The 17,779-nt window shown below is 43.3% G+C and overlaps 1 protein-coding gene across 2 annotated transcripts in view; it reads left to right on the top strand.

The window, feature by feature from the left end:
* DOCK2 (dedicator of cytokinesis 2) overlaps positions 1 to 17,779 on the top strand; it is a 2,833,934-nt gene that overhangs the window by 2,409,013 nt on the left and 407,142 nt on the right. For both annotated transcript variants that reach the window (XM_069654309.1, XM_069654310.1), the window contains exon 35: positions 12,827 to 12,980. In XM_069654309.1, the coding sequence (XP_069510410.1) occupies positions 12,827 to 12,980 (154 nt within the window). The remainder of the gene's footprint in view (positions 1 to 12,826; positions 12,981 to 17,779) is intronic.

The raw sequence follows: 17,779 nt of genomic DNA on the forward strand, positions 1-17,779 counted from the left end.
TTATGCCCAGTGATGAGGGTATGGCTGCACCAAGGGTTGTTGGGAAAGAGGCCTCCATGTTAGATTATGTTGTTGTGAAAAATGAGGGTATGGATTATATTGCTGATTCGGGTCTAGTGTATCGAGAGGAGAGTGATCACTTTCCCCGGTGCACACATCTTATGTTGCTCTCTAATGATGAGAGCCAAGTGGAATATGATTGCAATGGTCAACTCTTTGTGAATGAGGCTAATAATAGAATACATTGGCATCCCAGGAATCTGTCTCATGCTAATCTAGTTGCTGAAAACTTAATTCCAAACTTTCTATTAGAAAGGGGTGGTATGGTAGACAATAAGGAAAGTAATGATGGAAATAGTTTAATTAATCACTTTTCTTAAATGATGGAAAAAATACAGAATGAGTTAATGGAGAATCGTAGTTATAGGTCTGTATTAGAACGTACAAACAAGGGGCAAAACAAACACTATGATAAAATCATAAGTAATGAAAAAAAAGAAGGTAAGACGTGAGATTGCTCTGGCAGTACACGGGACTGAACAAGAGGATCAAATGGCACATGTTTCTATTACAGTTAAATACATCAAGAAACAATATCGCCTTTGGCTTAGTGCCCATAAGAAAAGCTTGGAATGTGCAAGATGGCAAGAAATTGCATTGCTTGCACATTCCAACAAGTCCTCTAAGATATGGGATGTCATTAGGAAAAACAAGAAAAGATACATTACTATTAATTGCCTATCAGAGGAAGCCCGGTGCTCTTATATTACTTTTACTTTAGGTTGTATTGAAACTATTAGTGAGAGATGATTAGTATCAAAGGATAAATGGTTGTGTAAAGCTTCTACATTAGATATAGCATCAATAATTGCTAATCTTAAAAACTCCTGTGCAGCTGGCCCAGATGGTCCATGCAACCTCTAGTTCAAACTTAATCCATTGTTGCGGGCTGAAGTCCTTCATTTATTGTTGACGGAAATTGGAAAGGTTGTAATTATACCGAAATCCTGGCTTACATGCCATATTTTAACCCTGCATAAAAAAGGTTCTTGGCCTTTTAGACTTTTAGCGATGCAGGACATCCCTTCAAAAATACTGTCAAGAGTCCTTTTATTAGAACTCAATTTATGGATAAAAATGAACAATATCCTTCCTCCGAACCAAATTGGTTTTTAGGGAAAAGGAAAAATCCAGCACCAACCATAATCTTATGGTACTTACTTCTAGTATTGAATATGCAGGAAAACATAGGAACCTGAATACTTACTGTGCCCTGATTGATTTCTCGGCCGCGTTTGATAATGTGCTGAGAAATCGGCTGTGACTGAAACTCCAAACTTGGAATATTCCTAGGGGTTTGTCTAAGATGATAATGTTGCTTTATAGTAACACAACCATACATTTAATACTGGATGCAAGGGGAGGTTTTCTGCTGTAATACCCACATGTGGTGGGGTTAAGCAGGGTTGTATTGTAGCGGCAACCTTGTTTAACCTTTATCTAGCGGATATGGTGTTTGATTTCAATTGCTTAGTATCAACACATCCTGTAAAATGTGGGGAATCATCTGTGGGGTGGATGGCATATGCCGACGACCTGCTGCTCTTAGATCACACTCCAGCTTGCCTCCAAAAGCTATTAGATGCCTTGGATGTATATTCAAAAATAATGGGTTGTGTGTTAACATTGAAAAGAGCAAAATAATGGTGTTTCCAGCAAAGCATTTTCCAAAAAAACATACATTCCATCTGAATAATATTAAACTTGAAATAGTTAGTAGCTAAAAGTATTTGGGCATTTTTCTAAATTGCAAACTAGACTGGGAAGAGCAGTGGTTGTCTGTGAACGCGCGTTGCCTTAAGGCTACTAATGCAATCTGTCTCGTTTAATCGATTTTGAAGCTACTATATTGGGAAAACTAATGCGTCTCACGAGCAATACCCCAATTGAGTACATTTATCTTGAAATTAATATGAAATGTATCAAAGCGGAATATTTAAATCGTTCTGTAATGAGCTATGTAAATCTGGTGCATCTAGACAATGGTACTATTGTGGTACCTCATATGAGAGCATATTTGAAATTGCATAAGTGCAATCTTTTGGGAGTTCTAGGCATTGTTATGACTATGTATGAGTATTGGAGAATTGGCTTTCAAACAACATCTAGTAACATACCGGTAAAGCTATTTAGGCGGTGGCTTAAGAGGAAAATTAAAGGACATTGTAATGAGTTGCACCTAATTTCCTGGCCTCCAATGTAAATAGTGGAGACTTTTGTCAGTACTATATGAATCAGGAACATCCACCTAAATATATTAAAGCCTATCCTATTCCTTATGTGTTTAGAGCATATCTTATCATGAAGTTCAATCTTTCAACAGTCCTAGAGATAAAGGGTGCATGGGTCGGTATAGAGCGAAGTAGACGACTCAGCAGATTATGTGGTTGTCCTGAGATAGAATCATTACACCATCTATTGATGTGTTGTGAAAGTTTAAAAGCGTTGAGAATTTCGTTTTTTAAATCATACAATAATCAGATATATATCAATATGATAGAGGGGTTATGATCTTCGTTTATGCAAGGCGATGATCTTAATTTAATATACATTTTAGTCACATTTTATCTGAGGATTGCTGAGATTTTAAAATGTATTGAGTAATGAAGTACTATGAATAACTGAAAGATTTTATATTGTTTTATCTGGTTTGACATGTATTGAATTGTATTTGTATTTGTATTGTTTTATCTGTTGTATATACAAAGCTTGTTTGCTGAATGTATATTAAATAAACATTGAGACATTGAAACATAGAAACCACTCCTAAGGTTTCAGGATCTGTTGAGTACAAATCCTTGTGTGCTTTATCAGTTCAAGGCAGGCTCGGGGGGCACAGGTGGAATCTCGGTACCAGGCACCTTCCAGTTGCACACCAATGGGGCAAAATAAAGAAGGCTTCTGCAGATCAGGAGACCTTAGGATACCTCCAGGGTGGGAAGAAGATGGATTCCAATGGGGGTCACCACAGCCAAGTAAGTAACAGGTGATCTTCAATGGACAAACAAAGGGACAGGTCCTGCATGGATTCCGTTGATGCAAGAAGGCTGAAAACAAAGGAGCAGGTGCCTTGTAATCATCCAAGTATCAGGGTGCATTCAGAACGGCTGTAGAGAGTTAACCCGGAGAGAACTTGCTCAGAAGGCATGACTTATCAAGCAGGGGCCGAGACTGGCTGTTCCCACTGGTCAGGGGTTGAAGTAATGACAAGTACATTGTTGAGATCAGTTAAAGGAGCAGGGCTTCACTGGGATTTAACTGGAGTTGGTGCTGGTCAGCTGCAAAGTTCGTCCTATGGTGGCTGCACTTCTTCACAGGGGTTTTGGCTCCAAAAATGATCTTTGGAATGGCTGCAAGAGTCCTCTTTTTAACAAGAATTGGACTCAAAGCTCACCCAGGTCCACCAATAGCACTATTCAAACTGGCAGTGGCTATCCAATCATGGATACCCACTGGCCACACAATCTGCCCAGCAACAGACATTCAGGCACCTGAAGGTGGACTGGGCAAATCAGGCGACGCACACCTTAGTCTCAACCCAATATGCAGCGCGAAATTGAAATGTTTAGGTTAGATTAGATTCAATATTGAGATGATACAACACTCATATCACACCCTCTTTTCAAATACCCTGGGTCACAATGGACCATGAACCAAGCTGGTTGATAAAATATAACATTTATTCATTTATCGTAAAATTCAAAAGAAATCATACAATTTTTATTATGGGGCAGCAAACACCAATGGGGTGATAAGAACAACAGGAATGTAAGCAATGCACTTAGTTTAACCTTCTATTGACACATCTACAAAACACCAGGCAATAGGAGCACTTTTTGATTTTAGGTAAGATAGCATTTGAGTTAGAATTTCTCCCTGCAAGGTTCCCTCAACCCACAAATAATCAGTTTTAAGGTGGATAAACAGAATCAGCAGGTAATCAGGAATGAGAAACAAGGAATATAATTTAAATCTGACCTTCCCTCCCTGAACAAGAGAGAAAAACGGATTTCAAACCCTGGCAATGCTAAAATGGACCCTCGGAAATGGATGAATAAAACAATGAATGTGTCTAAAACTCTTGAAACAAAAACAATTCTTTACTGAAGCAACACTGGAAAGATACTAGCGATCATAAGCAATGGATAGAGCAAAAGCATACAATTTGAAATTGAATGGAAGATTAAAAACAGTTTATAATCAAAATGACACGCGGTAAAATTAACTCACTTTTGCAATTCCTGCCTGAATTTACCAAAACAGTTTTTAATAACAACGGATGAAATATTGTAAATCGTTTTTGAGAAAATGAAGGCGCGAAAAAGGAACAGAAATCAATTTTGACAAGGACATTTTTGCTCTACACTAGGGCATTCAGGCTAGGCTACCAGATTGAGACGCAGTAAGCCCCTAGGGTTGACTCGCGAGTTCAACCCTAGCACCTCCGCGCCTGCCCTGGTGGACCCAGTCTGATCACTCCAAACAGGATTAATAGCTCAGGATTTTACAAGACAAAATTATTAAGATGTTTGTGCTAGCACAATGAATCAAATGCAGGGTTTCAAGAATGATTTTGACAATATTACAATTATCAGGATAACGATAGGATGACTTAGAGATTGGGATGGAACAAAGCAAGGCAAGGTTTACTATGGTTCTATGGTTCCTATTGATACTCACAGTCCACTTTAGTTTGGATTTTGGACAGTCAGCAATCGGTCGCCACACAGATCTGGTCTAACAAAGGACAGCCAAACAAAATCAGCTGGACAGGGTCAGCTGGGCATGGACTGGATACCAAAGGATAGTTCTTCTGGACTGGCAATTCTGGTTACTGGAAATGATAGGGAATCAGGATAGCAGGATGGCAAAAGCATGCAGTAAGTGGCAAGCCAGGATAGTTCAGGATGCTTCCCAAAACACCATAGCCTTTCCCTTGGTTATTGGGATTATTTTAGAATTGAGGCCTAACTGAAGCAAGATCAGCAAGGTTTGGCCTTGTGGTTGGGATCTGGAGTCTAGATGAATAAATGTAAGATGAAGACAGGAACAGTACAGGACGCCGGGCAGGAACTCAGGAATCGGTCAGGAATCAGTGTGTCCTTGTGTGTTATCAGGGGCTCTTATTTATAATGCCAGGTGACATCACCACAGTATATGACAGAGGCAGGCTTTGCTACACACACCCCTAACAATAGGATTGTGCAAGGATAGTAATCTCCGCCTTGCTCTCTGCTGGTTGGATTTCTAAGGGAATGATGTCAGGTTTATGAGGTGAGGTTTACAATGTCCAGAAACTACCACATTTACTTTACTGAAAATCTGATTTTGCCAAAAACATACATTTATACACTTGCAATCTATTGGCAAATTATACCCACAGGTTACATATGATGTGCAGCACAGATTAGTCCAAACCTCCAGTCTGTGCAACCTTGTTTCGCCTTTCTGATACATTTTGGTGGTTTTACACATTAAAGATTTGGCCTAAAATTCCACAAATTAATACACAAATGCGGATTGTCCCCAGGCATGTATTACAAAATCTTACGTTTGCCATATTAATACTTTCCAGCCCATTTGTCCATATGTGTTAAAAACTGCTATCATTTCTTTCCTTAATTCGGTTTGCAGCTCCTCAGATTGCCACTGTCTTGGCAGCTGTAGTCATTTTCCTTGCAGCAGGACTCTTATCTAAAGTATAGATACATGTATCCTTGAACTGGCTCAGAGAGTAAAAAGTCTCTTTGAACTGCTGCGCCTGGATACATTATGTCAAGAAATAAACGCTTGTGCCCATGCAAGGGAAAAATGAAGTTGCTTTTGATTTCTCTGAGAGTTGGTTTGACTGGGCCTTTTTACTCACAGTGGTTTCAGAATGACTGGTGGAATTGGCACCAAAGCAGCGTTTTGAAAGGGTGAAAAAAAAGGTTTCATTCTGAAGGAGAATTTTTGGCGTTTGCAGCAAAGCAACGCTGCCTTTCCACTTGATTCCCTATGTATCTTTTAGAACACACTGGCATACTTTTTCATTGTGTCCCCTTGTTCCATTTTTGGCGTTTGCAGCAAAGCAACGCTGCCTTTCCACTTGATTCCCTATGTATCTTTTAGAACACACTGGCATACTTTTTCATTGTGTCCCCTTGTTCCATTTTGCCTGAAGTGTGTAAGCAACATGGTGCAGCCATTTTTCTGTTGCTGCCAAAACGTAGTTTTGAGGTTCTGGTGCGCACAGGAGCCAGCACAGCCAGGTTGCTGTTTCTTGCGCAAATGCAGCTCAGTGATGCGGGGAAATGCATTAAGTGGGTCAATATATCCCACAACATCCCAGCCCCCACTTGCAGCCACACATACAGACCACCCTTTATCCTCTCCAGGAAAGCAGATTCCATATAACAAAATTATGTCCCTGAGAGGGTAGTAAGAAGGCCAAAGAACAGTATGGTATGGCCATTTAAGAGTGATAGCCACCCTTGGTACCAATTTGCAGTAGTAGCAAATGTGCAGTAACAAAATATCTGCTGCTATCAGCCCTTTCTGGACATATTGTATTTGTAACCCAAAAGATAAACAAGAAAGAGTAATATGGGTACACAGTATCCTACCTGCACTTCACTTTAGGCCCTAAAGTTTAGGGTATGTACAGTTGTAAAAATACTAGAAATCCATAAAGAGAGACATATTCTCTCGGCACTGATAGTCTTATAGACTGATGAAGCTCACCTTGCAAATGAGCGCAAGGGAAGTAATGCAGAAAGCTTTACTTACCTCAAAAAGTCCGGTCAGGAGTAAACATGCAAAACAGAAGGGTGTCCTATAGAGGGTTATGGGAGGAAAGCAGAATATACACATGTGCTTCCTAACAGGAATTAACACATGGGACCATTTATGGCCATAGTGTCTCCAACTGTGTATCCCTTTCTTAACACATGAAAAAATGGCCTAAGAAGTTGTGAAGTATGTTCTTGTAGTTAAAGTTGTATTTGTATTTGTGTTTGTGCCTGTATATAGTGTGAACCTAGCTAGGAAGCATCAGAGGGCTGTGCATATCATTGAGGATAACATATCAGGTAAGGAGTGGGGAATGACAATATGCACTAGGGATATTTTGGCCATGGGTGTGGGATGTGAAGTGTTGGGAACTAAGTAGCCTATGTGGTAACTAACTATTGAATGAGGAGTAAGGTCTTGAGTTCTTTCCTGAACTCCAAGAACATTGGTGAGGTTCAGATCACAATTGGAATCATGTTTTAGTAAGCAACACATAGTGTTTCCAGTTTCTTTCCTTGAATGCCAGTTTTGTCCCAAATCTAATGATGTCCTGGCTACTGGATGAGTACAACCCACCTGAACTACGAGTTTTGCAGCGAGATAGGCAGGCTTGTGAGCGAAAGTTGCCTTATAGGTAATGCAGGCAGTCTTAAAGAGTATTCTAGTTGGCATGGGAGAACCAGTGCAGCTCCCTTCAGATGGAAGAAATGTGGCTGCAGTCCTTGTGCCGTGTTATTATCATGCCTTGGCATGTTGGGCAGCATGAAGTGGGACAATGCTGATGAGGAGGATGCATCCCCATTAATCTCCCAGGCCAGGGCATAGTCAGGGTTTTATCTTCCGGATGAGGGTTAGCTGCAACAGGCACTTTAAGTCTTTGTGTTGCTATTTTATTGAAATGAAAGGATGCTGCTATATTGAACCTAAGTGATTTGACAGTTGAGATTGTATTAAGTGTTAAGCTGTTACGGTTAGGTACATTTGAAAAAATAAACGTTAAGAACTCCTTTCACAGATTCTATGTCACTGGCAAGTTTTTGAAAACATCCTTGTTTCCACCCCATCATCCTCTAACAATGGATGTTGGGGATGAGGAAGCAGCAGGAAGAAGTGAGTGAAGTGGGTTGTGGTAAAAAGACTGTTGGGTGGTTGATAGAGGACTCAATGGGAAAGGCAGGTTTTCCTTCCACATGCCATATTGGCGATGTTGGAGCAATGTTGCCATGTAGCAGTTATCTAGATTAGTTAATGGAAATTAGATGTGTTAGTATTAGGGTTACTTTGTGTTTAAGTTGAAACATTTTAGATGTGCACGCATGCAGCAACATAATGTCAAATCTGTCAATACAATATAAACACAATGTTGTCGCATGGCATGCCACAGAGTGCCGAAAGTTGGGCAGCGAGGAGCCTCATATGTGCACACAAGATAGGAGATTTGTGGATGGAGAAATTATTGTGAGGGGACATGAACATTCATGGACAGACATAGATACATGGGGGGTCCTTTAGGGAAATGTGTCTGGGACAGTTGGGGTACACTGAGTACATTGTGAATACACAAATCCACATGCCACAAGTCCTCTTATAGATAGGGATTGTGCAGGGCCAGAAACCTAGGTGGCAAGATAACCTCTGTGCAGCTGGGAAAGCTGGTAGATTAAGGTTGTGGTTGAGGGAAAGAAGAGAGCAGCTGCTATAATATCAAATGAACAGCTACCACCAGGCTCAGGATTTTACAACTTTATTGTGGAGAGGAGATGTAATCTTATTATGTACATGGCAGCCTGTTACTCATTGTCCAGGGATGTCGGGCCACCTGGTAGGGTCAGTTTGTGGCTAGGTAAAAAACCTGGTGTAAGTGATGCTAAAGGGCAGAGTGAAAATATGGTTTATGGTTTCGATCAGGTTCTCAGGATTGACCGTGATGTGACCTAGAGGCTATTAAATGAAAATGAAATGAAATGATATTTTATTCATATCGCGCTCGTACACAAGTGTTTCAGAGCGCGACCAGGCAAAAAGTGAGGGGAACAAGGGAGAGAAAAAAACAGTGATCTTACTAGGCCCAGTGACATTTAAGAAAGCGCAAGTGCATGGGAAAGGAAAATGGGGGAAACGTGCAAAGAAGGGTGGGGGAGTGGAAAGTGTGAAGCAGAGGAGAGAAAACATAAATAAATATTAAAATAGAATCAATAATAAATAAGGGCTTTAAACCATGGTAGTGCAGCCAGCAAGTGGCAGGTGAAAGTTAGTCAGAAAGGTATATCTTATAAGTGCAGAAGAAACGTGGGAGGGGTATGGGTACAGATACAGAACCCTAGTGCTGATGGGGGCCTGGAGGCAGTGCAGGAGGGTGGCAGGGTGAGCAGATACCTGGGCCCGAAAGAACAGAGGGTGGCCAGGTGCACAATGTCATGAGAAGAAACAGATCAACAGGGCAGAAGGGGTGCAAAGGCAGAGGCAAAGAGGAAGGTCTTGAGAAGTTTCCAGAACCAAAGATGTTTTTCCTCAAGTTTCAAGGTGGCCGGTAGGCTGTTCCAAAGGGAGGCACCAGCCGAAGACAGGGATCTACCCCCAGCTCATTTTTTTGCAAAACTACTAACCCTGAGGGAGTTAGAAGTAAAGGAGCAAAGGGCTTGAGAGGGGAGGTATTTACGGAGGGATAGTTGAAGGTATTTTGGACCCAGGCCCCAGAAAGCCTTGTGGACAATGCAGAGGGTTTTAAATTTAATCCTTGCATCCACTGGGAGCCAATGAAGGGATTTCAAGGCTGGAGAGATACGATCCTAGGGCTTGAGGCCAAGGACAAGTCTTGCAGTCCTGTTCTGGATTTGTTGTAGAGGGCGGAGAGTGGAGGCAGGTAGATTTAGGAAGAGGCTGTTACAGTAATCCAGTCTGGAAAGAACCAGAGCTTGGGAGACAGTGAGCTTTTGAGGGAAGGAGAGGAAAGGTAGAGTACCTCTAAGGAGGTGACGTAAAAAGTTAGATTTTTTGGAGACATCAAAGATGTGTACAGAGAAGGAAAGCGTAGAGTCAAAGATAACCCCACGGTTCTTAGCCGCGCAAGTGGGGGTGGGAGGAGGGCCAAGGGAGGCCGGCCAGAGAGTGAGAGGAAAGGATGGAGATGGTGTACCAATAAGGAGGATCTCAGTCTTGTTGGCATTTAGACATAGATCATTGGCTGCACACCAATTTTGAATGGCGTTTAGACAATCTGAGATGAGGGAAGGAGAGGAGGAGGCCGAAGGAAACCTGAAAATGAGTTGGGTGTTGTCAGCATAGCACTAGAAAGTTGAGCAAAACATTGAGATACAGTAAGCAAGAGTTGCCAGGTATTGGTTGAAAAGCCAGGGTAACACCACATGTGGAGAGGGAGATAGAAGGTAGGAAGGACCCAAGTTCTACCTGGGAGGGTCAATCAGAGAGAAAAGAGGTCAGCCAGGCCAGAGCCTGATCAGTGATACAGAGGTTGTCATGAAGACGATTGAGCAGGGTGGTATGGTTGACCGTGTCAAACGCAGAAAAGAGGTCAAGTAGGATGAGGACAGAGGGAATGTTAGAATCGAGGTTGGAGAGCAGGTTTTCACGGATGTTCAGGAGAGCAGTTTCCGTACTTCTGGCAGCTCTGAAGCCAGATTGGTGGTCATGGAGGGAGCCAACAGAGTCAGAATGGAGATTAAACTGAGAGATGGCCAGCTTTTCCAGGAGCTTGCCCAAAAAGGGAGCAATGGAAATTGGGCGGTAGTTTGCTGGACATGACGGATCAGCAGTGGATTTCTTGATGAGAGGATGCACAAGGGAGTGTTTAAGAGGGGTGGGGAAGAGCTAGAGGCAAAGGAGAGGTTGCAGAAATTAGCAAGGGCCGGCGCAAGGGTGTCAATGTGGTCCTTAATGGTTTTAGAGGAACAGGGATGGCCCTGTTTTGATGAGGTTTTCATAGATTGGACTTGTCTAGATATCTCATCAGTAGCTGAGGGAGGGTCAGCAGGCTGAGAAGGAGAGGGAGGAGGAGGGGGAGCGGAGGAGAGGGTGGACAGGATGTCCTGGGTTTTAGAGATAAAGTGAGAGGTAAGGGCATTGCAACGATCCTCGGAGGAGGAAGGATTGGTGGAGACTGCAGCAGGGTTGGCCAGCTCCTTGCAGATATTGAAAAGTTCATCCAAGTTGTTAGATGCCGCAGAGATGCGGGCTTGTATGTAGACTCTCTTCTTAGTGTGGACAGCAAGTCGGTATTGCCTTTGGAGCAGGTGGCAGGCCAGTTTTTCAGAGGATGAGCAAGAAGCCCTCCATTTCCTTTCCACCGCCCTACACTTCCAGTTAAGTGTGTCTAGGTCAGAGTCATACCAAGAATTGCACTTGGCTTTGGACTTCAAACGGATCCTCATGACGGAGGCAAGAGTATCAAGAGTAGCAGAAATAGAGGAGTAGAGAAGAGAGAGGGTTGTGTCAGGGTGTGAGTCAGCCTGGGGGGGAGGGGGGAGAAGGTTGCAGCAAAGACCTCGACTGACACATGCTTCATGGGTCGGATATTTGAGAAGGTGGGTGGCAATCTAGGAGTGGACTTGGCTTGGGGGGACGAGATGGAGAGATGAGAGGAGAGGAGGCAGTGATCACTCCAGGAGAGAGGAGTGGTAAGGGGGGTAGAGTGGGAGGCCGGATGAGATCAAGACATCAAGTGTGTGATGCATGCATGTTGAAATGGTAGTCATATAGATTAGTGTGAAATAAGGACACCAGCAAGTCTGGGTGGATAAGATATTTATCACATTTTCAAAGGGAACTTGTTTGTAGTGTCCTTGCGAACACCATGTGCATCACATTTGAGGTTAGAGGTCCTTGACCAGATGAAACTTGTAATGAATTATGGTTTTTGTGTGAATGTATAACTATGAAACTATGAAACAATGTCAAGTGCAACTACAGAAAGATCCCAAAAAAGGGTGGGCTGCACATCTGAAATGATGAAAATGTATGTTGAATGGGGATGGTAGTTGAATAAATGTGTCCAATGAGAGTGTGGGAACTGTGGGGGATTACATTTCTTTATATCTCTTTGTATATGGTTGACCAATCATGTATGAGGGGATGACTTGGTAATAAAATATGTGGGAGTGGTTTAACTGTTGCAAAATGTATACAATTGTAAACGTGTTGTTTGAGGACACTCGTTTTAGTTTGACTCCACAGCATCATCTAGCATCATCTAGCCCATCCTGCTGTTTGTACAATAAACTTGCTTTACAGACAAACATGCACTTGCTTCTTAAGAGGTGGACCTATTTTGGGTTATGGAGATCAGAGGTCCACCCACACAAGACGCTGTCCTCCACATAGATAACCTGCAAGACAACTGAACAGAAAGTGTGCATGAGTTTGAGAAAGGACAGTTGTGAGTATGCAATCATGTGAGTGAGAGGGTGATTTTCTTGATGAGCATGTGTGGCCAACCAGATAATGAGTGAATTTGTCAATTAGTATGTCAGAGATTCAACCATCGAGTACATTAATCGCTTTTTCAGTATGTCTGTTTACATGCATCATTACAAGGCAATTAATGAGCAAGTAACAGAGTCAGTGAACGAGTGCCATTGAGTCTTTTACAGAATAATAGCATATCAAGTAAATGCCATTGAGTCAGTGGAGGTCATTATATATGGGGCAGGGAAGTATGTGAATTCCTAAAAGCTGGACACAATGCTTTTATGCCTTCCTTTCCTCTCCCCCCATTTTCATTTAGCTTCAAGGTAGAGAAGGTGCATTAATATGAATCCAACATGCATTGGACAAAGGATCATGCATCTGTCTGCTTTTAAAAACTTTTCATATATATATTGTTTATTACACAATTATGTCTAAATATATATACTAATAAGTAACAGAATAACAGCGGTTTTCCGCATAGGTTCATCCAGTTTTCTGATAGGAGATGTATTTCAAGAAGATGTTACTTTGTTTTATTTTCCCTTTCTTTTCTTCTTTCTTTGTATTTCAGAATGTTGGAGTGCTCCTCAAAACATGCCATTTCTAGGCCAATTGCGAGCTTTGTAAGTTTGGTCAAAGGACTTTTAGAAAAGCTTTTGGATTATAGATCAGTGATGAGTGATGAAAGCAAAAACAATCGCATGAGCTGTACTGTTAATTTACTGGTAAGTTTTTATTTATTTACATTAAATTAATACAAGACAAAAAATGAATTGAGGTATAATTGAGGTATATGAAGTATTTGAGCATAATTGTAATCTTTAGGGATGGATAAATCACAGGAAAAGGAATCTGCACATACAACCAAGGTAGGCCCTCACAATTTGGGTGACCCATCAAAATTTGCATGTGTAGGAAATGGGCAGATACAGAACTCGAAGCGCTACTCTTTCCCAGCACTAGTCCCTGAAACTCCCAGATCTGTTCCCAAGTCCAGCTCTCATGCACAAGACCAAAGTGTGCTTCAAAAGACTCAGTGCACAAGACTGAATGCAGAACCAGACAAAGCCTCACATCCTGCTCAAAGGTTCTCCAAATTGGTATATATGTCTTGCAATTTACAGACACTTTTCTGTTAGGGTGGGTATTGTGTAACCAATGAAAAGGGCAGAGTCCATCTTCCATTCCTCGCTCAAAAGGGTTTCCTGCTGAATCACTATCACAGACAAATTTAAACTTGTGGGCATTCTTATGTTCCCAAAAGGCTCAGACCTGGGTTCCATGAAGATATACTGTGTTGCATTACATGGCCTGGGGCCATGTCACTCAGCCCTGCACCCTCCTTCCCTACCCCTAGACAGTACCCCCAAGGAGGAGAAGCTTCTCACAGTAAACCTTTTCATTTTCCAGCACTTGGTGGGATGGGGGAGTGTAAGCTTTAAAATGGTTGGCCTGCTCTGTGGCGGAAATAGGAGAGTCTCACCTCACCGCCATCCCCTGGACTTGGATGTATTTATATATATTCAGTGAAAAAACTTTGTTAAAGGGACGTTATAGTTAAGTTGTACTAATAAAAACCTATGACATTCAGTGAAAAAACTTTGTTAAAGGGACGTTATGGTTACAAGTAAAACTGAAAAAACACATTAATTCACCAGTTATGCGCAGCATTGGCCAGGCTCCGCAATCCATGAGGCATGGATTTCGGCCATGATGCATTCCCCAATAGGCAAATCAGAGTAGACATTTGTCGTTGCAGAGGGCCAGGCCCACTGCCCAGGCAGAACACTTATATCACTATTTTTCATGCTTACATTTCGACGCTTTGAAAAAAGTAAAACACAGGACAGTTTTGCAAAAGTATGCTTTCAGGTCCTTGCTCATGCTCTGCGCATGTTTCCTGCAATTCCGCCCAGCACTTCCAGCTACAGCCGCAAGCAGAATTTATTTCTCCCAATTAAACCTAGGGCTTTGGCCATGCCACATGCATCAATAAGTAAATCAGAGTAGGCATGTGTCCTTGACGAGGTCCAGGCCCACTGTCCATGCACCAAATGTATATCACTATTTTTTGTACCTAATTTTTTACACTTTGGAAAAATAAAACACAAGATAGATTTGCAAAAGTAAGCCCGGCGCACAAAGGGCATCGTTTTTGTGGAGTGTGACAGCTGTTGAGCTGTGGCTGCGACCCCCCTCACCTGCCCTCTGCTAGCATCTGGAGGACTTTGGAGGTGCTGAGGGACATGCGGCGTGCAGCTTTGAAAACGCAGAGCAGGAGTGAGCGCCGTCGCACTGGTTCGCTCCGCCCCCTGCCCGCCCCCTGTGACGCTTACCGGAAGTATAAATCCTGCATCCAGGCACCCTTGCGGCGCTAAGCCCGGCGCGCAAAGGGCATCGTTTTTGTGGAGTGTGACAGCTGTTGAGCTGTGGCTGCGACCCCCCTCACCTGCCCTCTGCTAGCATCTGGAGGACTTTGGAGGTGATGAGGGACACGCGGCGTGCAGCTTTGAAAACGCGGAGCAGGAGTGAGCGCCGTCGCACTGGTTGGCTCCGCCCCCTGCCTGCCCCCTGTGATGCTTACCGGAAATATAAATCCTGCATCCAGGTACCCCTGCGGCGCCAAGCACGGCGCGCAAAGGGCATCATTTTTGTGGAGTGTGACAGCTGTTGAGCTGTGGCTGCGACCCCCCTCACCTGCCCTCTGCTAGCATCTGGAGGACTTTGGAGGTGCTGAGGGACACGCGGCGTGCAGCTTTGAAAACGCGGAGCAGGAGTGAGCGCTGTCGCACTGGTTGGCTCTGCCCCCCCCCCGTGACGCTTACCGGAAGTATAAATCCTGCATCCAGGCACCCTTGCGGCGCTAAGCCCGGCGCGCAAAGGGCATGGTTTTTGTGGAGTGTGACAGCTGTTGAGCTGTTTGGCTGCTTGCTGTGGCATTGCAGGGAATTGCAAACTGCAGGAGCCGAAAACAACGATAACGAGGAATTACGAGGACGCTTCTAATTACATGAAGCAAACAGCCACAGCAATGGACCTACAAGATACCGGATTGAGAAACCGCCTACAGGTAAGACAAAGATTTGCCTCCCTCCCGGAGGCTAATGGGAGCTCTGAACAAGCATTAAGACCAGCTCTTTTAAAACAAAGCCGTTTATCATTTTGTACAAAAAAATGGAAAAGTCTATCAGTGGGAGCCAGTCAGCCCATTCTGGAAATGCAAAAACAACTGCAGCCAGCAGAAAATGACGACAATCTGTGGTTGGCCCCTAATTCTCCGGAGCTGCCTATGGCATGTACTGTCCCCATGGCAAGAGAAGCTACAAAACAACTGCCCCCAGCTCCAACAATAGCGATAATAGACGAGATGGCGACAGAGACTATAGGCAAGGATAAAGTGGCTGAACAAACTCTTAGTGATTCTAACGAAATTGCGCTACAGGATGACCCGACCCTGGTAAAGGAACTCAACGTTAGAACTAAGCCGCTTAACCAAGAGTCTATTAAACCTCCTGAAGATATTCCAAAAAACAAGAGGAACATATAAACTGATGATGAGGCCATTGTAATATGCCCTGTAGTGGGGGAGATAGAGGCTCTGCATACATCAGGTCTATCCCTGGACATTCTTAGAAGTGACCAGCCCCCCACAAATAAGAATGAAAATGAAACCATTGGAAATCCACACTTAACCACACCTTTGAATGACGTGGAAAGGACAAATCTAGTGGACTCATTATTCGAGACTAGAGTGGCTATAAGTCCAAAAGTAATGCAAAAATCACCGATACAAAAGTCCAGCTGTGCTATGGAGATTATCAGAAAGGAGCTCCAACCCGTAGAAACATCAGGGGAACAAGGAGGTCAATGAGAGGAAGTGGATCTCGGACAAATGGAAGAAGTCTTACAGGAGTCCATCGACCCGAGAGACAAAACAGATTACAGAGCTCCGATGAAGACAGCTTCAGGTCCTATAGATATTTTCCAACCGTATAGAGAAGAAAAGGAGAGTTGGGACCAGTTGGAGGAAACAAATAAAGAACCTCCACAAACAGAGAGAAATTTAATTGGTGCCAATTCTACAAAAGAAAAAGAGAGTGTATTTGTAACCCCTTATAATGAAGCAAACACAGCAGCCCATACCACCGGATATGATATTGAATCCACCCAACTACTACCGGGGAGGACAATTCAATCTGGAAGATCGTGTGCTTATGGAACCGCAGTTACTGTACCAGGAAGTCTGAGTAACTCATGCCTTGCAAATAAAAACCTCCAAGACATTTCCAAATTGACGAACAAAATTGAAAAAGAGAAAAGAAAGAGCTTTTGCTTGATAAATGAGAGAATGGCAGCCCTGGATAAGGAACAAGCCAAAATAATCTCTTAATTGGTTGAGAAATCTCCTTCACCTCCAACAAAACATCGGAGGTACAAGACTGCAAGGAAGGAGAATCAAACCCCAGCCTCTGATGACAGAAACCTAGCTAAACCAGACGAAATCCTGCAAGATTTAACCACGGATGCAGTGGGAGGGGAAGAACGGTCAGGAAGGTCCATGGCCTCCACCCCAACCTCGGAGGAGGTAAACAGGCACTCGGGAGATTTATGGAACAAATAAATATTACAGACAATAGCGGAGGCTGTAAATGTGAAAGAGAAAAAGACATGGACCATATTGAAAAAGTGGTTATGGCTTCGCTAACCATTACGCTGGCTCCATTTCTAAAACTATACGAGGCAATTAAAGACTCTGTTCAAGATGTGTATACTAGAAATACACAAATAAAGGAGACCCAGGCCCAAATGGCCTCATCCATGCAGAGCCTAAATAAAAGGATAAATAAAGAAGCCGAATTAACTCAAATTTGGCAAACACGCCTTAGCGATCTAGCCAGGCGAGATGCGACCGATAAATCCCTGCTGATGGAAGCAGTCCTGGAGGACTGCAAATGGATGAGGAGTATCTACAAACAAAAGACCGAAAAGATCGATGGGAAACAGACAGAGACAAAGTGGGTCATTATGACCCTGGCGCTAAGTGTTTAATGGCGCCGTAAAAGGCCACGGCGCCGTTAAACACTTAGCGCCTGATTACGAGGTCCCTTTGCGGGACCCGACCTTAACGGCTGGTACAGACCAGCCGTTAAAGTAGGATGCCGCAAAGGGACCTTGGTGCTAAGTACGGTACCGCAATTAGCGGTACCGTACTTAGCGCCTTCCCCTTTCCCATTGAGCCCTATGGGGCAAAAATAGGAATGGGGAAGGGCCATGGCAGCATGGGGAATTACCGCCCCGCCAACCTCGGAATGGGGTGGTAATTCCCCATACCGCCATGGCGGACTCGTTAAGTTACCGGCATGGACCATGGTGCTTTTAGAACCATGGTCCAACGCCTGGGTCATAATGAGGCCCAAGGAAATGGCCCAATGAAATTGACACAGGGAGCAACATCTGGAGGACGTGATTCTGATCCCCTCTGGAGAAAAGAGAGGGGATAAGGTCAATTCAGTTAATCAATTAC

Source organism: Ambystoma mexicanum, chromosome 3q (genome assembly GCF_040938575.1).
Source record: "Ambystoma mexicanum isolate Mex_15411 chromosome 3q, UKY_AmexF1_1, whole genome shotgun sequence".
Lineage (NCBI taxonomy): Eukaryota > Metazoa > Chordata > Amphibia > Caudata > Ambystomatidae > Ambystoma > Ambystoma mexicanum.